Source organism: Pterocles gutturalis, unplaced genomic scaffold (assembly GCF_000699245.1).
Source record: "Pterocles gutturalis isolate BGI_N339 unplaced genomic scaffold, ASM69924v1 scaffold40422, whole genome shotgun sequence".
Lineage (NCBI taxonomy): Eukaryota > Metazoa > Chordata > Aves > Pterocliformes > Pteroclidae > Pterocles > Pterocles gutturalis.
In genome coordinates this window covers 12,154-35,787 of record NW_010116981.1, presented here as the reverse complement: position 1 = coordinate 35,787, position 23,634 = coordinate 12,154, and the positions used below count along the sequence as shown (strand labels likewise).

The window sequence follows — 23,634 nt, the reverse complement described above, 5'->3', positions numbered from 1 at the left end:
GCCCCCGCCACCCGCACCGGCACGTCCGGGACTGCCAGCCCGTCAGGTACGGCAACGTGACACACGAGGCTTGGCCCGGCGACAACACGACGGGTGGCCCGGTGGCGACCACCAGGACGTTTGTGTCGTACATCCCCCCGGGGGGCGAGGAGCGCAGGGCGGTGTACGGCCACTTCACCTTCGTGAGGAACCCGCTGCGGACCCTCTCCGTGCTGGAGCCCGGTGGTGCCGGAGGCTGCCAGGCTCGCCGCAGGGCCACCGTGGAGGAGACTGCGAGGCTCAGGAGCTGTCTGGTGGCCCAGAACGGTGGCTACTTCGACATGGGAACCGGAGAGTGCCTCGGGAACGTTGTGAGCGATGGGAAGCTGGTGAGAAACTCTGGAGGGCTGCAAAATGCGCAGTTTGGCATCCGGAAGGATGGCACCATGGTGTTCGGGTAAGAACCTGGGGGTGTTTGGAGGGCGCTGTCTCCTCGCTGCGGTCTGGTGGGGATCCCTGAGGCAGGAACTGCTGCCCAGGCACTGCCTCCGCCTCTGTTACAGCCTGAGGATGCTTCAAACACTTAAGTGAGGGCTGTCCTACCTGCACCCCATTGGGCTCTCTCTGGCCGTTGCCTTTTTTTCCTAGGCTGAATAGAAGCTGGGTAAATTACTCTGATGATTTCTAGCTGCTTAGGTTCCCGTGTCTCCTCTCCCAACATGCAGCAAGTACACTTGATAACAGTAGAAGGGCAAGAGATTTCTGTCTGCCTCCCAGAGGAGGGGCAGGGTGGACCGTATAACTGCTCTGGGTACAGCACAGGAGCACCGGGTTGGATGGGACCTCTGGAGGTGCCTCATCCAGCACCCTGCTCAGTGCTGGAACAGGCTGCTGAGGGCCACATCCAGTCAGGTTTTGAACATCTCTGAGGATGGAGACTCCACAGCCTCTCTGGGCAAGCCTGTTCCTGTGATTGACCACACTTTACAGTAAAAAAGTTACCTACTGTTAAGTAGAGATCCTGGCGTCTCCTGGACTGTCTGTGCTCCGCAGTGCTGCGCTTTCAGCAGATGGTTAAAGTCCTCCAGAAGTGCCAGGGCCTGTGAACATTGTCCTTTTTCCAGTTTTCTAAAGAAGGCCTACTGGTTCTAGACCAGGCAGCCTGTGGCAGACACCCACCACGGTGTCACCCATGTTGATCTGCCAGAGCTCTAGTCCTGCCCTGGGAGCCCTCAGATGGCTCGGGGTCACTGCCCAGGCAGAGCTCCAGGCCTTCCTCCTGCTCTCCCCTGCAAAGGCCAACTGCTCCCCACTTCTCCCCCCGCATTCCCTGGGTATCTGGCATTGCAGCACTCCAGTCACACACACTGTCCTGCCATGTCTGCAGGATCCCAGTGGGGCTGCAGCCGTGCAGATCTCCGATTGCTCCTGTTTGTGCATTGCTGTACCGCTTCACACAGGCACCCACTCCGGTTTTCCAGGAGGAGGGCGAGAGCTTCCCCATAAGTCCTCTCACCACTTCCTTATTTGTGTGCATATGGCTGAGCTCCTTGCCTTTTGCTTCTGTTTTGTTGCTGTTTCAGGTTCTCTTGTCCGTGTCACCCTGTGGCCTTTGCTTTCCAGCCTGCTCTACTGCTTCCTCATGAGTGCGGGTGGTTGTCTCCCTCCTGTGTCGTTCCTGGTTTAAAGCTCTCCTCAGCAGATTGCCTCTTTACAGAAGTTACTTTTGCCTCACTTGGTGCTGTGGGTGCCATCTCTGCCTGTCAGTCCTCAGAGAGGGTTCTAGCCTTGTAAAAAAACAAATTCTTGTTGTCAACATGAGCTGTGCTACTGCATATTGACCCACAGAACCCATCCACTGCTTCTCAGGCCCTTCTTCCTCCCAGCAGGACTGGGGAGAGGACCACTGGGGCCATCCTTGGCTGTCCCCCCCAGAGCTGGACACACTCCGGGTTTCCCCTGGCAGTGCTGGTGGTGCCCGTGGGGAAGAGCAGCAGGGGATAGTGCTCTGGGGGCTGGAAAAGCCTCAGCAGCCTCCCCACAACATCCCAGATCCGAGCCCCTGCACCCCTCCCTAGGCAGGTCAGCAGATGGGGGCCTCTGTGCCCTGCACAGGAACTTCTCCCCCTTGCTCACCGCCTGCTCTGGTGCTGTAGTTCGGGCTCAGCTGGCACAGACACTGCAATTGAGAGGGCTCCAGCCCCCGCGTGCTGCCGGGGCACTGATCTGGGTAGAGGAAGAGCTCCCAGACTTCCAGCCTTCATCATCACAGGATTCACCACCCCAAGGAGCAGATCCTGGGTGCTCCTGGGCATTGTGGGGTTCAGGAGGTGGTTTTTGCAGGCTGTTAGGGAAGATCTGTCCCTCTGTTTCTCATCATCCTCTGCAGCATGCAGACCTCCTGTAGCTCCTTGTCTCGGCAGCATCACTCCTCAGCCAGCACACTCTAGGAGACGATTTCCCTTGGCCCCAGCTTCAGCAAGAGGCACCAGATATCCCCACAGACCAAGTGCTGCCTCCTCCCTCCACAGCTGGAGCTGAATCGAGGTGTCACTGTGCCAGGGGCAGTTATAGAAGTTGGTGCTGGAGGCTGTGCCCTGTGGTGTGTCACACAGCTGACCACAGGCACTGCAGAGCTTCCAGCTCCCCACTGCACAAGCCACAGCATCTCTTGGCTGCTGGGAGCTGTGGTCTCAGCCTGGGGGTTATATAGGCCTGTTCCTGGCACCCGGTGAAAGGGTGGAGACTCCCTAATCAGCTGGAGACAACAGCTCAAAGCACCCTCTGATGAGCAACAGCTGCCAGAGGCACTGCTGGTGCTTGCTGGAAGTCAAGGCCCCTGGTAGCTACCCTTCCCCAGCAGCAGCAGGCACCCTGAAGGTCCTAGGAGGGTTCCCAGAGGTCCTCATGGTCTCAGAAGGCTGAGAAGCAGTCTGGAAGCTGCTGCATTCTCCACCCTTCTGTGAGCCCACTCCCACGTGCCCTCAGACCTCGGCAAGGGTCCCCGCAAAGCCGAACTGACTATAGCAAGGGACGGCTTTAGCCTGCGGCGATTCCCCAAGAGCCCTGAGAACCGTGGCCTTACATGTAGGTGGTGGAGTTGGTGGTGTGTCCACTTTAGTGAGGAGGCTTCTGCCGAGGGTCCAGTGGCAAGGTCCCTGTTGAGTCCTTGCTCTCAGCCCTGCCCTGCCTCCCTCCTGCTCGGGCAGGATTTCCCTGCTACATGCAGGCACTGCGCTGGGCGAGCTGTTGGCTGCTCGGTGTCTTTGTGGCTTCCAAAACATGACACTAGAAATGGCATTGGTGTAAATAATCTGGACAGTCGGAGCAGTGGGAAAATAGTTCACACTTGGCCATCTCATGATGTCCTGAGCAGCAGGACAGCGCACCAGGACACATTGTTACCCCCCACCTAGCGAAGACGCTGCCTCTGCCACCTTGACCGGCGATGGATAATTGCAGGCTTTAAAAGCTGACGGTTGATTAGTCCATGCCCAACCTGCTGTGCCATCGGATCCGTTTTCAGCTGTGTTTGTTTTGTCTCTGTGCTCCCTTCCCGTAGGCAGAGGCATTTCTTTTGACGTGTTTTCCATTCAGGTATTTTCAATTACACTTTTCTACACAGTGTGAAGCTTTGTTTGGCTGCAATCGTGGGTACTAAAAAACCTAACAGTTGAGATCCAGCTCTGAGACGTGTCTGGAGCACTCAGTTTTAAACCTAAAACCGCAGGCAGAGCTTACAGCGAGAGCACAGCTGTCCAGCCCCAGCCTTTGCTGCCGTCCTCTCCGGTCAGTTCCAAACATCACCATCACTCGTCGGGTTCTGCTGAGGCGGATGTTGCTCAGTACCCAAACTCCTGAGAGAACACCCCTTGGGAAGCACCCCACAGTGACACTGAACACCTAGTTATGGCAGCAGTCGCTGAACGGTGCTTTCACTGCCCGGCTGCTGAGGGGAAGGTGTTGCTGTCTGGCAGAGCGGAGGATGCTCTCTCCCAGGCGGAGGGGAGCAGGTCACACCAGCGGTGTCTTCCCCTCCGTGCAGCTGTGGGCAGACTGGGTGCTGTTGCTGAAAGCCCTCAAAAGCTGCTGGGTGTTGCTGTTTTGCAGAATGGGAGCTGACAGACAGTGGGACGTTACAGCTGCTTCCACAGATCCCTGAGTATTTGGCAGCGGCTCTGCCTCATCTTCTGCCAGGTGTTTTCTGCCCTGGTTATCCCGGCTCAGGTCTGCTGGCCACGCTGTCAGCAGGAGCTGCTTCGTGGATGGTGGCCCGGGACCATCGTTAACAGTGGTTTTGTACAGAATAGCGGAGAAGAGGGTCTACTCCGCCTGCTGAAGTGATGTTTTGCACTGCTTGGCCTATAGTTTTGGATGTACCTAGGTTTCGTTCAGCCGCCTTCTCCCCTTCTCCCTGCTTCTGGAGCCTGCTGGCAGCAGAAGAGGCTTTTAGGTGACACTGCTGTGACTGTGGGTAACCCCTCCTGCTCTCTTTCCTAGTTACCTGTCCGAGGAAGATGTTTTGGATGAAGCAAACCCTTTTGTGCAGCTTGTGAGCGGGGTAGTTTGGCTCCTGAGAGACGGGGAAGTGTACGTCGGTCAGAGTCAAATCGCCGAGTGTGATGAAATTCAAACCACAGGTAAATATCGTAAAGCCTGCCTTCAGCCGGGGCATGGATTGTCCTTCTGATGGGGCTGTTGGAAGGAGGGGGTAGCAGTGGAAACTGTTGTCTAGTTGCAGTTTGCTGCTCGCTGCAGAGGTCCAAAGTTCTTCTGTGCTGCTTTACCCTGAGTCCACGGCAAGTGCGGTACAAGAAATAACCTGGCTGCAGGGTGAGGCTGCGTTGGCCTGTTCAAGGCTGTTGAACAGGATTTGCTGAGGGCTGTCAGTAGTGGTGGCATGGTTGGAGTTAATACTTGTCCAGAGAAACTCGAAGCAGATGATTCTTACAGGAGTTTAAAGCTGAGGGCTTCTGAATCCCCTTCTTTGACCCTGTGCCAGAAAAAACCGAGAGTGCTTCTGGACATGTTATTCCTGGATGGGCTTGGATGAACAGGAGGAAGCTGGGCTCTGTTCTCGTTGTGTTTCAGTGTAGATGAGCTCCTCGCTGGGAGCTGTTTTGCAGACAGATGTATCTAAACAGCCAGTTCTGTCACCCAGCTGGTGCGTGAATTATTCCTTCTCCTGCACAGGAACCTTCGACAAGTTCATCAACGTGATCTCAGCCAGGACTGCGGTTGGACACGACAGCCAGGGGCAGCTGGTCCTGGTCCACGTGGATGGACAGACAGAATCCAGAGGGTAAGGCCAGGGTTATGGTAATGTCTTGGGGCAGGTGCGAGATCGGTCTTTAAGCTCTGTCACTGGGACTGGAGGGACCCTGCGGCTGGCAGTGATACTTTGAAGGCAGAGACTTGGATTGCTCAGGAGGTCAGCTGAAGACACCGCTGTCTGGTGTCTTTCCATCAGCTGGAAAAGGCGAATGCAGCCTCCAGGCAGTGAGCCAGCGTACCTGGGGTGGGAGAGCTTTTCCCTTCCACCAAGGAGAGGGACCAAGCTTCTGGTGCAGCAGTTTTGCTGAAGTCAAATAGCCTGAATGAGCAACAAACAGCTGTTTGCTTTTGCAGGGTCAACCTCTGGGAAATGGCTGAATTCCTGAAGGAGCAGGGAATCATCAATGCCATCAACCTGGATGGTGGAGGGTCTGCAACACTGGTCTTAAATGGGACCCTTGCAGGCTACCCGTCTGAGCACTGGTAGGTGCTGGTTGCACGAGTAACCCTGCAGCTCCCGTTAGCGAGCAAAGTTCAGTCCTGCTCCTCCGCTCTGCCCCGGAGTCACTCTGCATTGCTGGGAGATTGCGATGTAAAGATGAGTGACAAGGTTTGAGAGAGTGTGACTCTAAAATTTAAAGCGATTTAGTGACTACGTATTTTTTTCCACTTAGTCATCCGGGATTAGTTTAGCTGCTTTCAGACGTGCAGCAAAGCTGTTTGACATGACTGGGTGACCTGGTGTGGGAACCAGATAAGGAAGCAGCTCTTAGACTGGGAGATTCAGAGCTGTACATTCGCAGGAGTTAGCAGAGATCTGTCAACAGCTTCCTGCTATGGAAGAGAAACACTGACTTGGAGACCCTGCCCTGCCTCACGTGAGGGAACCTAAAGAATATTTTACTTTAAATTCCAGTTTTTCGTCATTTCTGCCTGTAAACAGAAGGGATTTATAATTAAGTTTGCAGTCTGACAGTTGAAAGCCAAGCGTTGCTATAACTGGGATGGCATCACTTATGTCCAGGCAAATAATAGTCAAGAACAGGCGTGTTGAACACCAAAATCAGGGAAGCTGGGATTCCTCAAAGGGAAACTTTTCATGTTACTTTCTCTAATTCCATGTTGAAATGACTCCTGTCCACCAGGAATTAACACTTAAAACATTGACTCAAATCTAGTTTTATGTTTCTATTTTCCCATTATTAATGTTCCAGTCTGCCAATGTGAATCAGGATGAACACTTGTGGGTTGTATCAGCGGGTTTCACGTAGGGCTGGGAGCAGCACAGTGCTTGCACATCTCATGGGACCCATTTTCTGTCCCCAGCTCCTTCGACAACATGTGGCGTTGCCCTCGGCGCATCTCCACCGTCATGTGCATCCACGAGCCCGCCTGCGAGCCCGCAGACTGCAGTGGCCACGGGGACTGCGTGGCAGGGGAGTGCCGCTGCGCTGGGGACTTCTGGAGGGGTCCAGCCTGTGACACCTTGGACTGCGGCCCCTCCAACTGCAGCCTGCACGGCGTCTGCACCGGCTGTGAGTCGCTGCGGCGGGCAGAGCTTCCAACACGGGGTGCCAGGGGGTATCTCTAGAGGAAGCACGACCTGGGCAGCGTGTACGTGTACGCTTACCTGCCTGCCGGGCTCCGCGGTGGGGCCCCGGTGTGTCGCAGCGTGTGGTCCTGGCTGCTCACAGGGTCCTTTCCCATGCTGGTGCGAAGCAGCGTAGCTCACGTGAACTGGCAGCAGCAGAAGCCGCTCCCTTTGCTGGGGGAGCACCCAGCCCCGGGAGCCGAGTCCTTTAGGGCCACAGGTGCTGGTTGTGTGGCCAGCCCAGCCCTGACTCTGGAGCCAGCTGGTGCTGGTGCCTCAGCCCTTGTCTCACCTTCTGGGTGCCTGGAGCTGCTCTCCCCCTTCCCTCCAGCGTCTGGAGCAGCAGCAGAGATGGTCAGAAGGCATTACAGTGCTAGGCTGGGACTCACACCTGGAAACGGGACCTGTCACAGGACTTGACTCCAGGCTCTGTGCCTCAGTTTCCCTTTCGTACTCCTGGCTTCTTGTCAGTCTGCTGGTGGGGACGGCAGAGTATTACCCTGTGTGACAGAGCAGCTGGGTTCTGTCCCCTCCCCTTATTGCTCCTTTTTGACTCTCCTGCTTCAGGATTTTTACAATTGTGCAATTGCTGCTCTTCAAGAAAGTTGTTTTGAATCTCAGGACTGCCATAACGTACACCTCCAGCTTCGGCTCTCCCGTGCCCGCTCAGTCCTGTTTTCCTGTTTCTTTGCTGCCTCCCTGCTTCAGTTCACATCCCAGTTTGCACCAGTGGAGTGACTGGGCAGCTCAGTGTTGCTAACAGGGTTAATCTCTCCAAACCCGGTCAGGAGCAGGTGCTGCTGTGTTCCGCAGCTGCAGTGGGTGGGTGTTTGACCCTAACCTGGGCGTGAGGGCAGGATTCCTCTTCTGGGGGTTCCTTGGCAGAGGCAGGGGGAGTTCAGGGGGCACCCTAAGAGGCAGAAGCTCCTCATTTTGAGTTCTTGCTCTTTCTAAGCCTCTCTGTGTTGTAGTTAATTCCTTTTTGTGTGTTTTTACAGCTGGGTGCCTGTGTGACGCTGGCTGGATGGGCAGCAACTGCAGCGCAGGTAACGCTGACCTCCATCCCCTCCCTCCTTCAGAGCCAGCAGAAGGACAGTGGGACCCACTGCCTGAGAGCTGCTGCAGGGCTGGGGGCTCCCCGCGGGGGAGCAGCGAAGGGAGAGGTGACACAGTGCGCTGCTCCTTTCCGTCAGTGGGAGCTTGGCTGCAGCCTGAGCACCTCGGGCTTGGTGTGAAGCGCTTTAAGCCCCTGCTGAAGGCACAGGCTCAGCGTCTGTTCTCCAAGCAGCCATCAGCTCCCCGTGACTGCTCCGTGGGCATGAGTGTGGGGTGGGATCACTTGCCTGTGTGATGAGGGCCCTGCTGAGATCTCCGCTTGTCTCCTCCAGCTTGCACTAGTGGTTTCTACGGGGCCGCTTGCACCCAGCAATGCCTGTGCCAGAACGGCGGCTCGTGTGACCCCGTGCACGGCGCCTGCTCCTGCCCCACTGGATACTACGGCACCAGCTGTGAGCACGGTAAGGGCTGCTCTGAGTGACTGCCTGGGCTGGGGAGGGGATTCGGTGTCACATCTGAGCCCCCTCTTGTAGGCAAAGCGAGCGCGAGGTCTGCCAGGCAGGCTCAGGCCCAGACTTCACAGCTGGAGCGTAACCTGCGGGCTCTTCAGGGCTTGCCTGCCTGACCCAAACGGGGTAAAAAGCAAAGGAGGGAGCAGAGGGGAGAGAGGAGTGTTCTTTGTCATTAGAAAATGCTGGATTCCCATTTAATCTCTGCCCCAAAGAACTCTGTTGCTTTCCCAAGCTCCCGAGCACAGAACACAAACACTCAAACGTCCGTCACCGAGGGCGTTGCACCAGGCCCTGCGTACAGCCCGGGCTTCAGGGGATCCAAGTCTGAGTGAAACGCTGCGGAGAGGCCGTACTGGCGCGTGACCCTCAGACCCTGGCTGTACAGGTGCTGGTGCTGACAGCCCGGGATGCTCTCGGTTGTGTAACCACTCCAGCCTTTGCTCGAGGCCCCGTGTGTCTGCCAGAGCAGCTGCTCTGCTGCCAGGACACGTTCATTGCAGAGTGGGTGGCAGCTGCCTGTGAGCCTGGTTACGTTACCGAGGCTTTGTTCTCAGCCTAGGAACACTCAGCCAGCCCCAGCCCTGCTTTACAAAATCTCTGTGAAGTAAACAAAATACCAGCAGTTAACTCACACTGGAGGAAGCTGGGGGCAGGCGGAACAGCTCTGTCAGGCTGCAGGAAACCTGGGGCCATGACTGCTCCCCCTTTAGGAATCAGCCTCCGCTGCCCCCTCAAAGAGCAGGGCGCAGCTCAGCTGGACAGGGAGGAAAACGCATCGGAAGCAATAAGGCCCGAGGCTGTTGTGGGGACAGAAGCAACACAAACACCTTGTTAAGATGCAGGCAAAGTTTGAGCTGCTCCTGCAGCCCCGAGTGCACCTGTCCTTCCTGGCACGGAGCTGGTGCAGTGTGGGAGACGGGCAGGGGGGCTGCAGGGATAGGCTGGATGGTTTGGAGCAGGTGGGGCTTTGGCAGTGACCAACTTCCTTGTCATCGATTCCCCAGAGTGTCCCCTGGGCTGGTACGGGCCAAGCTGCCAGAACCGCTGTGCATGCAAACATGCGTGTCCCTGCGACCGGGAGACGGGCAGCTGCAACATCACCTACGAACCGGCCGTACAGGAGCAGTTAAACAAAGGTACCTCCCAGTACAGCAGCTGTGTCTAAAAAAAAAAAAAAGTGCGTAATGTTCTGTTTGCTTAGTTATCAGCTCTGGCTGTCATCTTAGTTGAGCTTGCTCTTTTTCAGTGGAATTTTACACCTTCCCCCCACTGCCTTTCCTCCCTCTATTCTTTGTTTTCCAGCTGGGCAGTGTTTGGCCTTCCAGAATAGGAAAAGGAGCGAAGAAAAATTCTCTCTGTCAGAGTAAGTGTGTAACACTCCTCACACACGTGTGCACATGCGCACACCCCGCCAGTCCCTGTGCTGACTGCTCCCTGCGAGCTGGAGCTGTTCCCCCTGTCCTGGCTGCCAGCGCAAGGTGCCAGCGCAGCTCAGAGACCTGCTGCTCCGTCACCCAGAACATCCATGTTCTGGCTTCATTGTATCACCTGCAGCCCTCGTGCTGGGAAAGACGAGGACAGGGAAGGCAAAGGGGTAAAGCTGAGCTGAAGCCCCTCTCCCGGGCAGTGCAGGCTCTGAGCCCAGCGCTCTGCAGCGCACAGTGACACAAGAGCCACATTTCCGCTCCCGCTGATGCACTGGAGCTGTGACAGGCCGGCATGGGCAGTTCCAGCCCCAGAGCACAGCTGCTGCGGTGGTGAAGTGACAGTCACTCTGTGGGCACAGCCAGGCACTTGTAAAGCGAGTGGGAAGCTAAAATCCTCCATTTCAAAAGCTTTCCCAGAGCCTGTTCTCACCTGCCCGAGAGCAGAGAACTTGTGATAACAGAGGAGGGAGAACAAACCTTGAGAAATCAGTTGCAACACGTGACTGCAGGTGAAGAGATGTTGCTCACGTGGCTTTTTCTTGTCTGACAGAACAGCCTGGCTCTCCCTGACCTCCGTCCTGGCTCTGCTTCTCGTCATCAGTGCCATGGGGAACGTGGGCCTCTTCCTCAAGGCCAGCTCAGGGAGGCAGCGGGAGAGCGGGGACTATCTGTACCACCCGCTGCGGGAGGTGAACGGCGAGGCCAGTCACACCCCCGCATCCGCTGCCTGCGAGATGGAAGATACTCGGGACCAGAGTCAGGCACTCCTGCAGAGCCCCGGCTGAGGAGAGCGGAGGTATTTTACTCACCACAATGCTGCGCCTCGTGCTGCCGCTCAGCACCGGCTGTTACAGAGGTTACTCAGAGCTGGAGTGTAAAACTCCCGATTAACCCCAGAGATCTCTCAGCCCAGGAAACTCCCTGTCCTGGGAGGGACACGCAGGGGGGTGAGGGAATTCCACAGCTGCAGCAGGAAGGGAAGCGGGCTGCTGCCCTCCTGTACTTGAGGGAAACAGGTGAGGAATGTAATCCCTGGCACTGCAGAAAGGTCCCTTTCACCTGCACAGTGGTAGATAGTTTTAAGGTCTAAGATGAATTGCCTCTAGCATAAAGCTAGGCTTGAGGAAGGTGTGTGGGCTATAGCTGTCTGCCCCTTCCCTGGCAAGCTCAGACTTTTATCATGAGACTGAAAAAGTTGTCTTAAAATGTTGAACCAGGTGCAGCAATGAAACCACAACATTCCTCCTGCCGCCCGCAGCAGGGGGCTCAAGGGCTGACACACAGGGTGGGTTGGGGCTTTCTTGCCCCCGACTTCCCTCACTGCAGGGCCGGAGCGTTTTCTGACTGAATCGCGAGTCCTAGCAGCAGCCCAGCCGGTACTCGCTGAGTGCTGCACTTCTGGTACAGTACATAAAACACCTTCTGAGTTCAAAAAATTCATTCTTGCATTCTCTTGTACGTTGCAGAAGCCAACGTGCTTTGCCCACCTGCGTGGGCTGCCACCGAGGTCCCCAGCCTCGAGCTCTCCCACCTGGGGACAGGAAGAGAAAGCAGGCGCCTGGCCCAGGGAGCATGACACGACCCCTGGGCCTGGGCTCGCTCAGCCTGCGCTGCCCCCGGCCACGGGACAGTCCCCGCAGCCCCACTCCCTGCTGCTGAAACCGCCCGGCCCTCCTTGGGGACAGCGACTGCTGGCAGCGAGCCAGGACCACCGGCAGTAAGTGCTTCCAGCAACCCCAGATCCTGAACATCTCGCCTGGAAATGGGACACTTCACCAGAGTAGATGATGGGAATGCATTTGTACAGAGAGGGAAAAAAAAAAAAAAAGTGCTTGAGTTTGCTTCCATGTGAGGGAAAATGAGCCTTTAACTTGCTCCTGGAATGCTGCAGAGGGGTTCGACGCCTGTCTGAGCCGGGACATGAACATTTTTATGCGCTGCCTCTCTCTGAGTAAAGGATGTGTAAGTTTTGTGCTGCTGTTGGCATCAAAGCAAGCTGTAAATGGAAGAGTCTATTTTTCTATTATTTACAGAAGACTATTTGAAACTTTAATAAAGTCTATTAGTAATAACTGCCCGAAATGTCAGTTCTTAATGGGCAGCTGCAGAAGGAAAACACGATCCTTTCCCAGTTCATCTCCATTGGCCGTTCCATCCCTGGGGGCCCTTTTTATTTTAAATAACCAACCACACTGCAGGATGATGTGTTGTACCAGCCTGTGCTGGGGTATGGAAATCAACCAAAAATGACAGTTGTGCAGGGAAAAATTAATATGTTAGTTAAAAAGTAGGAATAACTGAATCCAAGCAAGACTTACCTCTTTTGCTGTGGGTAAAGAGAGCAGCACACACGCGTAAATTTTCAGAGTTTGCCACACTTTGAACAGTTGCATCAAACAACCAGGCGTGTTCTTTAAAGATACTTTTTTATTTCCAACATACAGAAATGTACAGCTCCCACCCAAACCTACAAATCCTGTAACTAAGCACACTGGTTGTCAAGTCACATGTTCCAAAGCACTCCCCACATTGCTGGGGTGCTCTTGAAGAAGGTTTGGGGATTTTTTTGGCTGAGAAAAATCCAGATTTCAATATATGACAAGACAGCTGCAAGGGAGAGAAAGTAAGACAGTGCTTGCTAAAAAAAAATAATAATTATGCCCCTTTAACTGACATGTAACTAATAGCTCGGAAGAGGAGGTTGATGGCATGAAAAGCCAGTGCACATCACACACCCGTTTAGCCTTCTGCAATAGGAGTAATTCGATGTAAGAATCGTCACAAAGGCGTTGGAAGATGGCATGCGGGAATCTTTGACGAATGCTTGTCAGTGTTAGTCCTTAGAGCCCCGTAGCTCTCTTTCTGGCACTATTTGGCTCACAGGATAAACTTTTGGATATTAGAGAAGTGTGAGCTAGCAAAATGCCGTTTGAAACAAGGGATTCCTCTGGCACCACTGGCCTCAGCTACCACAGCAGCTTCACACCCGGGCTGGCAGCTGGGCTCGCCGCTGCCTGCCAGGAATTCTGAGCTGCACTGTTAACGATTTAAGATGACTGGATTATGGCATTTTCAAAATCTTTTGATGAATAAATCAATCGCGATTATAAATTATTCTTAAAAGCTATTTTTTTTCCTGTTAGGGAATTGGTACAACCAACCTGGGCAGCCATAAGGCTGAGGTGAACAAGGCTGGGTCTGGAACTCTGCAGCAAAAACATTTGTGCATCCAAAGCGAGTGCAGTCACTCAGAATTCCCCCTGTGCAGGCAGGATTGCTGCCAGGATGGCTCTTCCCCCAAAAAGGGGGAAGCAATCCCCAGCAGCATGGTTCTTCCCCAGCAGCAAGTACACGGGCAGCTGAGAAACAACCAGGACGCGCTCTGGGTGCCTCCCTGCTGACAGCGCAAGTGCCTCGGTGTGCGGGTTCACAGCTTCCCCTCGGCACTCGGCAGCGGTGCAGTGGCCAGCGCTGCTGTTCCTGCGCCTTCCCAGGCCAGAGTCCTGCTCGGTCCCTCTACGAGGCCAAACTGGTCTGGCTACAGGAGTTAAAAAAGCCCTTTTCGAACCTGGAAGATGGCAAAACGCTCAGCCAAAATGACTCAGTCCCTGCGCTCCAGCTTTGCCCCGAGTCTAGTGACATCCATCTGCAACGTGCCCACCGGTGACACGCTCCGTGTCTGCCTTTCCCAGTCCTACTGGGACAGAAGTCAGTAAGCGTTGGGATGGGGCAAACCTGGAGAAATTGCTGAGAAGAAAGGTTTCCCGTATGGCCACCTTTCATTGTAAACCATGGCGCAACACTTCGTACCTACAACACCGCGTCCCTTCTGAGCTCTCGTACCGCACACTAAACATGGCAACAGCTCTTTGAGGTAGGTTTTGTCTCTTGCATATGGAATACCTGAAACAGGGGAAAGCCACAAATTACTGAGGAGCTATATTTTTATTTTAAGTACCCAGCTAGTTACCTGAGCACAGCCTGAGCTCACTGACTTCCCTGAAGAGCAGCTGCTGGGACGCTGCACCCAAGCCTAGAGGATGGTTTTTCAAGGTTCTTACAAGATTTTGGAGATGAGCGGCTCCCAGGGAGCCAGAATCCAGAACTCCTCCCAGTCTCAACTCACAAGAGGTTGCTATGAAGAAAACTGTGTTTTATTTTCTAAAGCACACTGATGTCATTTTAGGGGGAAAAATGGGTGTTTAGAGTAATTCTGCTTCTCTTGTATCTGTAGTTCAGAGACCTGTTTAAAAAGCACAGCGTCAGCCACACCATCCGGGCTGTTGCCCTCTTTCTCCTGTTATGTTAGTGTTCAGGAAAAAAAAAAAAAGGAAAAAATCCATATTGGATTATTTAAATTGACAGCTAAGTACATTAGTAGGTGAAATAATCCAGGCAGTTTGTTTAAAACTGATAAGGGAGAGGTCACAAGCTGCTTCCTGTGGGCAGGAGCGATACCACCGACAGCAAGAGGAAAAACTGCGTCTGTCGCACCCACAGAGCCAGCTGGAGGGTGCGCCCCGCAGGACCAGCCCTGCAGCTCTTCCCTGCTCAGTCAGGGACCGGCCAGAGGGACCAAGCTCCACGTGCATCCCTGACAAGAGGTGAACACCCAAATTTTACAGCACACGTCACATTTTAAAATCAGTAAGTCCAGTGCGATGGAAGAGATTCCTAACCAGGGCAAACCAAGGGAAACGGGAATGTCACCACCACGGGATGTGACCAACCATTTAAGAACCAAGCCACAAGAAGCTGAAATCCTGAAACAGCATGGGGAGGATGGGGCTGGGTTTGCTCTTGATGCTTTGGGAGCCGGTTTGAAACTCTGTTTCTAGCACCAGAATTAAGTACGGGTAAAGGATTTTACGTTGGGGATGCACACATGCACTGCTGACTCCAGAACTCTTGATTTCCCAGAGCAAAGGTGGTACTTGTCCCTTTCAGACTCCAGTTACGCTGAAATGCCACAGACAGAAGTTTCATTCTTCTGGGAGAAATGGTGAAGACACAGAACCAGGGAATTCTCTCAAGTCAGACCTTTCCCGGAGACCTGCGCAACTATGGTACCCGCTCTGCTCCCACAGCGAGAGATACAGGGAGAGGAATTTCCTTCATTACAATCCTTGGAAAAGAAACCCAAAAAACAAGCAACTTACAGAGACACACCAAGCAGGTCCCTTCCAGCTGAAGGATTCTATTCTAATGTTCTCCGTCTCCCATTGATCCAAATATCGGGGCTCTTCTCTCCTTTGTCACTGCCTGGTACTTCAAACCAGTAATTAACAAAGCAGGCTTAGGAGGAACTGCTTTACACGTAGGCTGTTCTTAGCTGCACAGATTCCATCAATCTTAATAAACACGTGGTGATGGGAAAAAAAAAAATCGAAGTCTTTACTGAGAAACACAGCCACAGATATGGATGGGCTGGAGGAAGAAACCACACTTCCACCACTGCCTGTGCCCCCCGCGCCAAGCCCAGAGCTGTCGGTGCCCTTCCCCAGCTGGGGAACTGGAAACTCCTTCATTTTAAACCACGTTTGCCGTGTGTGACACAAGCCACTCGGAGGCGATGACCTGAATGGTGGCAGGGGCAGCATCCTCCCAATCCTTCCGTAGGATCACAGCGGATCTGTGCACAGGCGGGGCCAAGGTCTTCCCCCAGCCCAGCTGATCCCAGAGCAGACACCCGTCCGCATCACATCCTGCATGTCTGCCCGCTGCAGACGCTGCCCCAGGGCAGTGGAGCACTTGATGCCGATTCTCTTTCTGGTGCCACCTAGGTGAGAACACGTCTAACTTTGCTACCCAACCCCATCAACGCATCATTAAGGCCTCTGCTACACGTCTCGCCTCTGGAGTAATCAGTGGAGATTACAGCCAAACATGGTATTTTTGGTGTGTCACGAAGATGGACCATCTTCTTACAACTCCTGAACTCAATCCTCGCTTCTTAATCCTAAGAAACATCCTCCTAGAGTGCAAAAAGCATTGGAGTGACCTCACCTTGCAGGAGAGGATGACACACAGCCCTTATCCCAGGTGCTACGTACGATACAGCCCTTTACATGACAACAGCCAGCGATCACAAAAGATCAGAACTGAAGTAGGAAGATTTCTTGGGATTGAAGACAATCACTCCTTTCTAAAACAAAGTTTGTTCCATTAAAAAAGGTGTCTGGATTTAATAAATAGTAATTTTTAAAATTATAAATAAGTTAAAAATTAATTTAAAATAAGCTAGTATTTGAATAAATACATCTCAGTAAGTGCTTAAATACACACATGCTTTTTTTTTAAAGTTTTCTCTTCAAGTTAGCTCATGTTTTAAAGAAGCAAGTTCTATAATACTGCCATAAAATTTTGTGCCTTCAGGAAATAAAATATTGCTTTTCTTAGCCCTTTATAATTTGATTCAGTTCCCATCCACTTTGATGAGATGGGTCAGATCTACTCATTATTGCTTGTAAACCTGAGGAAGAAGGAAAAACAGCCTCTAAGAAAGACGCTGCTTACTGGAGGCAGGTTCTCTGCCTGTACTTTCTAGAAAATCATTTTGACTTTTGTGTCTCAGTGGGTTAAAAAAATCCAACACATTTCCTAATAGCATCCTGCCAGATCAGAAGAGGTTTTAGGTTTGACCTGGAACAGATTTCTGAAACATCCGATCTGTCTTAAGGTATTTACAAGTTTGCTTCAAGTCCTTGCACCTGAAATGCCCACTTGACTTTCTGATGTGTAATTGGTACCCTGGGCACCCAGAAAACCAGGTTAGTTTTGCTACACATGAATAATCTAGTCCTACAGATCAGATAAGGCAACACCAGTCTCCTCTACCACACGTAGGAAAGAGCCCTTTAAAGTCGAGTAATACACAGATTCATGCAAACTGACATTCATCCAAAAACACAATTTTTGAAAAAGACTGCTGAGAAGTAGGCATCTGATATAAAATTTCTAAACCTGCAATTCTAAGTTTTAACGTTTTAAGTAGTTCCCAGAAGCCTCGCTGTGTCCCAATGGCTGCTCCCTGTGCTCACACGGGACGCCTGCCTCCAGGCTCAGCCCCTGCAGGCTCTTTGGTTTGGTGCACAGAGCAGCTCTGTGGTGCTCAGGAAGCCCCGACACATTTTTCTTTGCTGCTGTAGCCTTGGCCCTGCTATCTGGAAAGATGGGAGCTGCTCTGGGACTGGCTGGAAGATGTCGTGGCTCCACTCAGCTGGGAAAAGCCACTGTTGCAAGATTCCAGGCTCGACATGGATCCCCTGGGATGGGACAAAACAGATATCTTCATTAGGAGGGCAGCTACTGATGGAGAACACTATACAACTGACAGGAGATCAGCTCACACTCTATAACGCTTGCACAAGTGTTCTATTTTTTGTCCCATCCTTTTCAACTTTAAGAATCTCAGGGTTCCTTTGCATCATGATGAAAAATTAATTTGTCGCAGACATCTTTTTTCTTAGCTACAGATAGAATCCCAGAATGGTTTGGGCTGGAAGGGACCTTAAAGCCCATCCAGTGCCACCCCCTGCCATGGGCAGGGACACCTCCCACCAGCCCAGGTTGCCCAAAGCCTCATCCAGCCTGGCCTTGAACCCCTCCAGGGATGGGGCATCCACAGCTTCTCTGGGCAACCTGGGCCACTGCCTCACCCCCCGCACAGGGAAACATTTCTTCCTCACATCTCATCTCAATCTCCCCTCTTGCAGCTTAAAATCGTTCCCCCTTGTCCTGTCACTACACTCTCTGATATTTACCTTCTCTCTTGCAGTTATCCTGGGTGCGGGGCACAGCTGGAGCCTCTGTGGGGCCACACTCACTGCCCCTGAGCAGAAAGGAAAACTTGGGAGCGCTCCAGATGCAGCCCAGCTCAGGGAACACAGCTGCCACCGTTGACCCGGGAACTCCAGCCTGCCGAGCACGAGAGCCCCAGCTGCGGCACGTCCAGCCGTGGGCTTCGGCTCCTTCTGCCAAAGCAGGCTGGGATCACCGCAGCCGTCCGTGACTGCCTACTGTTCCCCACACAGGTAGAGCAACAAGGAATTGGAGTGAGGAATTCGCTGCTGCTCCGACTCCACAAGATCTGGCCAGGTCACACTGTCAAGGTCTCCACCTGCCTATCTGCAAGTCTGTTCTACCTAACGCTTCCCCCAGCTCCTGGGGAAGGGGCAAGTACTTGCAAAGTGTTCAAATGGCTGGGGGATTTGAAAAGTACTTTCAGCATTAAAGGAGGCTGGACAAATCCTGCCAAGGTTGGCGTATTCACCTACTCAGAAAGCTCTCTCCAAGTCACGACTGACATCCTTCTCAAGTGCCAAATGAAATATGTATGAAGGAGCCCAGCTGTTATTTGTTAAGTTACTCCAAAGGTAACTTCTCCAAATGTTCCCAACTAAGATTAAAAAACTCCCCAGTCAAAAACCTCTCCCTCTTCAGGTAGCTGTAAGCCAGAACTGAAGCACAAATTCCACTGGTGGGTAATCAGGGCAGCCCTTCTTACCTGCAGCAAAGGGGATTCTTTGTGCAAATGCCACCAAGTTGTTGTCCATCTAATTTACCACCAAGGAAAGGCACACCCTGGGGAGGTCACTGGATGTTTAACTCGCACTCAGTCCTCTCAGTTGGTTCCTCTAGTGCCAAATTGCTTCTCGAGTGCCAGTTGTGTAGTAAATGCCCCCAGTAAATCTCCTACCTGAAGTCCTTGGATGCGAGCACCTCGTAGTAGTATATCAGCTTGCACTTGTGACTGGAAACCTGCAGAGAGGCAAGAACATCATCCACCCGAGGGAGGCTGGTGCCAGAGCAGGGCAGAGGGCCGTGCATCTTCCACTGGAGAATGTAAAAGCCAGGCCAGCGGGTCACGTGAGATCCCTGGAGGAGAGAGAGCACGCCATCAAGTGACTACCAGGCATCTTAAGAAACAGGTGAATGACTTGGAAAAGTCAAAAGAAACGACTGAGCTGACTGCTTTGGGGAGTATACATCATTCCCTTGTTTTACGTGCCTGAGCCACACCCCTGTAATGCTAGTAAAAAAAAAAAATGGTTATTTTCAATTAGCTTTTTATCATGGATTATGGAATTGCTTTCCAATGGCTCAGCCTAAATTAGGACTGCAATAGAAGCCACTTCCACAGGGAATCCACAGAATGATGACCATAGCAACTATTTCCAAGCAATACGTAATTTCCCATATCATCAATTCCTTCCTCTCCCCCCCACCAGACGATTTTGTAGTTTGCTAGGACGGCGCAATCCATGCCAGGACCCAACCGCATCTGACCTGGATGCTCTCTCCTTCCCGGCAAACCAGCGGAGATTCCACACGGCTGTAATCCACCCCGAGGACCCACGTCTTATCGATTAGCTGTACATTGTCCCCAGGAGCAGAGGTACCCGGCAAGGTGGGTTCTTTATGACTTGTTTCAGGAGCTCGCTTGGAATGAAAGAGGCTGAACACCACATCTCCCTTCAGGATGTCAAAGTCCCAGGTGATGACGGATTCCCCTTCCAGAATCTCCACAACTATCTAAGGAGGGAACAGAAGCAGCACATTGTAAAGAGTCGGGTCTTCAGATGGCAGCCAGGATACTCCTCCCTGCTCTGCAAACACGCTTCTCTCTCCAATCCTTCAGCTGAGCTGTTGGTCTTGATTCCTAAGGAGGACACAGACCGATTGCCAGTACCAGCCTTTTGCCACCAGAGATCTGCTCAGGCGTTTTCACCCCATCTCTCCCCTGCAGAGTTGCTTGCAAATAATTTACTAGTTCTAAGAAAACCTCAATGGAACTGAAGCAAAGCATTAGATTTTGGGAAGAAACTGTTTACTATGAGGGTGGTGAGGCAGTGGCCCAGGTTGCCCAGAGAAGCTGTGGATGCCCCATCCCTGGAGGGGTTCAAGGCCAGGCTGAATGAGGCTTTGGGCAACCTGGGCTAGTGGGAGGTGTCCCTGCCCATGGCAGGGGGTGGCACTGGATGATCTTTAAGGTCCCTTCCAACCCAAACCATCTGAAGACTCTGATTCTATGATTCAGGACACAGAGTACCCTCTGAGTGGCTACTCTGAAAAGCACTGCTGGTTTCTCAGGAGTCTAAGCCTAGGCCAAACCAGAGTTACGCATCATCAGTGAAGCTAGTGGACTCCTTTAACATTCAAGTGCTCCTTTTTTGGCCATTCTCTCTTCTGGTGACCCCATCAGGACATTCCCAGCACATACCTTCTTATATCACCACTGTTACTGTCCTAGCTATGCCACTGAGAATGGAAGCTGTACTATCAGAAGGGAAACTTTATTTCCCTAAAAAGGAGGAGGAAGAGACTGCATCTTACAAAAGATCAGGCCACGGTAGAAAAAAGAAACACTGCTTCTCAAGCTTCTGTTCCTAACTGCCACGCTTCTAGCCGTTAGGCTAGCCTTAGCCTCCCCAAGAACGGCACGCTGCTGCTGGACCATCTCGTGCTCACACTTTGGGAGCCCCTTTGTTGTTCTAGTCAGCCTTAACCAAAGGAACACGTCACTGGTACCAGTTCAGCGCCTCCTTCAGCCTTCCGAAGTTCTGGTTTGTACCTCATGTGGAGCTCCTTTGAGGACACTTGCAGAATGATAGATAGTTTCTGTCCATAACCGGATGTGATCCGAGTTCTCTGGCTCTTCATCTGTTTGATAAAGTGACTTGGGAACAAGTCCACCTTCTGGGACAGTGCACTGGAAGGGTCAGACAAACAAACACGAGGGTTCAGACTCATCTAACGGTAATGTATGAAGTCATCTGTGCCGGCTGTCAGACACAGAGGATGACACCCTCGGCAGGTATAAGATTTCACAGTGGGACTAAGCTTACTTGAAGTCCAATGGTTTATCTAAGCTCCATTTAGAGAGCTGACCTGTAACCCCCTTGTGTCCTGGGCAGCGTCCCCACTGAGGGGTGAAGTCTCCTGTGTGCACACTAACGGCACAGAGCAGGGGTATCCCAGCCAGAACAGGGGTGTTGAGGACATTGCAGATTCCTCCGGCACAACAGGAAGGAACACTCACCATGCACTCTCCTCCCAGGAAGTCTGGGATCACATCTTTGTCCACATAGTCCACCAGCCCTCCTGGACCCTGGTAGTTATTCCCACTGTAAATGAGGAACTTCTGCCTTGTGTTTTCATTGATAAAGGGACTGACCTGAAATAAAAAGTGGACAGAAGACATCAGTGTCACTGAGTGAAGTTAGAGACAGTGTTTATAGCATCTTACATGGATGCTTTAGACTCCAGACTGGAAGGCCTCGTCAGCTTTTTTGTCGTCAGGAATGCAGACAGCAGTAGTGCAGAGCTTTGCAGCTCTGAAGCACTTCCCTCAAAAAAGGGGTAACAAGTGAAAAGTGGTCTCATGACATTATTGACTTCAAGTAATATAAGTTTGTAGTCATGGCACTAAATAGAAACCTCACAAGAAATTTAACACGCATGTTCTTACATTGCCAGAACTGTCAGCAGGCACCAGGCAGAACCATATTTATTACTCTTCTCTTCAGTGTCCCCCAGCATGAGATTTAAAAATATTTGTCTTTTCCCATCAATACGAAAACCCACCACCAGTGGTTCAGGCTCCCACTGCTACAGGAGGATTTGCAGTTCAGGTCCAACATCCTGTCCTGCCCTGGGGGAATGACGGCCACTGGAAGCCAGTGAGCTACAGGGATGCTGTGGGTTGCTCTGCAGCAATGCCGTGGCCTCTTCAGGAGGTCAGTTTTTCCCTCCCAACTCTTCAAATAGGCAAAACTTACACTGACTGGGTGATTTAGCTATTTGTACATACACAAGTGCCTATGATCCCACAGTCCAGATTTCACCCACCAGAGTCCAGAGCACAGGAAAAACCCTGGGTGCTCGCACAATCAATAGTCTTCCCAGAGTTTCAGGGTAGTTGTCCTCTACAACCTCGATTATCCGGAGCAGGGCCTTAACTCCAGGCCGCCAGAGGTGTCGCATATTTAGCCCTTCCAAGTCCACCAGGCACGTCCAGGATCTACAATAAACATGCAGAAAAAGACCTGTCAGAGCTTCGTTGCACAGTGGCTGCTCAGTTTATGAGCGATAAAACATTCCAGTTACACCAGAGCTTGTACAGGATCTAGTGAAGCCAACAGGGGAGACCAGCAGTTCCAATAAAATGCAGATCTCCACTCGGGCAGCAGACAGCCTGAATCCAGTTGAGCTTTCAGGTAAAACAGACACCAGCCCCAAAGGCAAGAACATATGCTGTCAGTGTGGAAGAGGGGGAAGATATGCAGGTCTATTGCTAAAAATAATTCAAAAATGCATTTTAAATGAAAGTGGAATCTAGCAGACTTTCCTGTATTTAAAAAAAAAAAAAAAGAGAAACTCAAGGATCTGGTACCCCAGGAACAGCCCGTACAGAGACACACTGCTGTCTGCAGTGTAACCCTGAGGACATCATCTAAAACCTTCACAGCAGCATTCTTCTCACCAGGTCAGTTCAAACTCTGTAAGGATACAAGGAAACTAACTATACTAACGTGATGGGGCGGCCAAAGATGTTGGTATTTTCCTCACATCTCTTTTGTCCTTCCTCGTTAATTGACAGAACCTGCAATCAAAGACAGTACAGACTAGGGTTAGCCTGAGCATGGCTGAGAAACCAAAAGAGCCCAGAGATCTTATTTAAAAAAAAATACAGAACCCAGGGTATATCAGTTTGAGAACTTGTAGGGTGTAAAACAGAGAATAAGAGTCTACGTAAAAATTAAAAAGCTTCTGTACTGAAAAGTTGTGCTGACCATACAAGGCACAGAGACTGAGAATCTAAGATGAAATACAACAGTCTTGAGATCAAATGTAATTAGTGGAGCTGCATGAAAGGGCCATGGAAAGCTTTTAGCTAAACTGTAAATTATCAGAAACATCCTTCTGGTCCGTTCATACCATCACAAAAGTTTCACTTTTCTCTCTGCAGGAAGACAGAGAAGCTTTGTAGTGCCAAAGTCCCTAAGCCAACCTTGAGTTGCCAGCCACGAAACACAGGAATTATTGGTGTCAGGCAGTTAGATTCCAGCTGCACTATTCCAAGGCTTCTGAACACCCCAAGGGAAGTAGAGTTCCTCAGGTGAGAAATTAAAAGTACAACTTACATGTCGCAGCAGTGATTCCTCTCCCAGGGCTTTCACCAAACCTTTTGTGTCCATCTGGCCGAGACGAAGGATGTAGAGCGGTCGTCCATCTTCAAAACAAACATAAAGCTTTAAAGAGAGAAGTACTCTGCTCTCCCAGGCTATCACTACAATGCAAAAACCCCATTAAATATTTGAAAAGGATAAAAATCAAATCCAAAGGCCGCCTTATCAAAGAGATGCTGCTCTGCACTAGGTCTAGTCTGCCTGATCTGTGCAGAAAAAAATAAAACCACAGCAAAACAGAGTGGCTGTTCACAGGTGTTGAACTACTTTGTTAACTTTTAACGTGTCAATACAACTTTCTCAAAAAATCCCAGGTTACTTAGGAGGTCCCTTAATGCAAACTGTGCTGTAGCGTCAATGTAAGGGGCAGCTTCTAACCTTTGTCTTGGTAATGCCATCCTCCAGTGTAGTATTCATCCAGGAGGGCTGGGGGCCTCCACGACTGCAGGATGTAATCCACCTGGTACTGCTTTCGCCAAGACAGCGACTGACAGAGCATTTCTCGAGCTTTGTCAATGTTGAAGTCCCGAGCCCGCAGAAATCGAAGGATATGTTCATCCTTGGGGATCTGACAGAAGAGAAAGTCCAAGGATCAAGACTGCTGC

General features: G+C 51.8%; 2 protein-coding genes across 2 annotated transcripts in view; one reads left to right on the top strand and one right to left on the bottom strand.

The window, feature by feature from the left end:
- Nucleotides 1-46: 46 nt before the first annotated feature.
- Nucleotides 47-10,624, top strand: NAGPA (N-acetylglucosamine-1-phosphodiester alpha-N-acetylglucosaminidase; the record flags this gene model as incomplete). Its single annotated transcript, XM_010075661.1, has 10 exons — nt 47-436; nt 4,480-4,619; nt 5,173-5,281; nt 5,608-5,736; nt 6,580-6,788; nt 7,843-7,890; nt 8,233-8,361; nt 9,417-9,548; nt 9,715-9,775; nt 10,390-10,624. Coding segments are annotated over 10 exons (1,582 nt in total), but the record flags the coding sequence as incomplete, so codon positions are not given.
- A 6,279-nt stretch (nt 10,625-16,903) lies between these two features.
- The window catches only part of LOC104463357 (SEC14-like protein 5), a gene marked incomplete at its 5' end in the record, with an annotated part of 16,684 nt that continues 9,953 nt past the window's right edge, over nt 16,904-23,634 (bottom strand). Inside the window, 9 exons of the mRNA XM_010075660.1 lie at nt 16,904-17,104; nt 18,538-18,716; nt 19,128-19,373; nt 20,413-20,550; nt 20,881-21,015; nt 21,690-21,861; nt 22,373-22,443; nt 22,985-23,073; nt 23,408-23,597. Of these exons, the coding sequence (XP_010073962.1) occupies nt 16,999-17,104; nt 18,538-18,716; nt 19,128-19,373; nt 20,413-20,550; nt 20,881-21,015; nt 21,690-21,861; nt 22,373-22,443; nt 22,985-23,073; nt 23,408-23,597 (1,326 nt within the window). The remainder of the gene's footprint in view (nt 17,105-18,537; nt 18,717-19,127; nt 19,374-20,412; nt 20,551-20,880; nt 21,016-21,689; nt 21,862-22,372; nt 22,444-22,984; nt 23,074-23,407; nt 23,598-23,634) is intronic.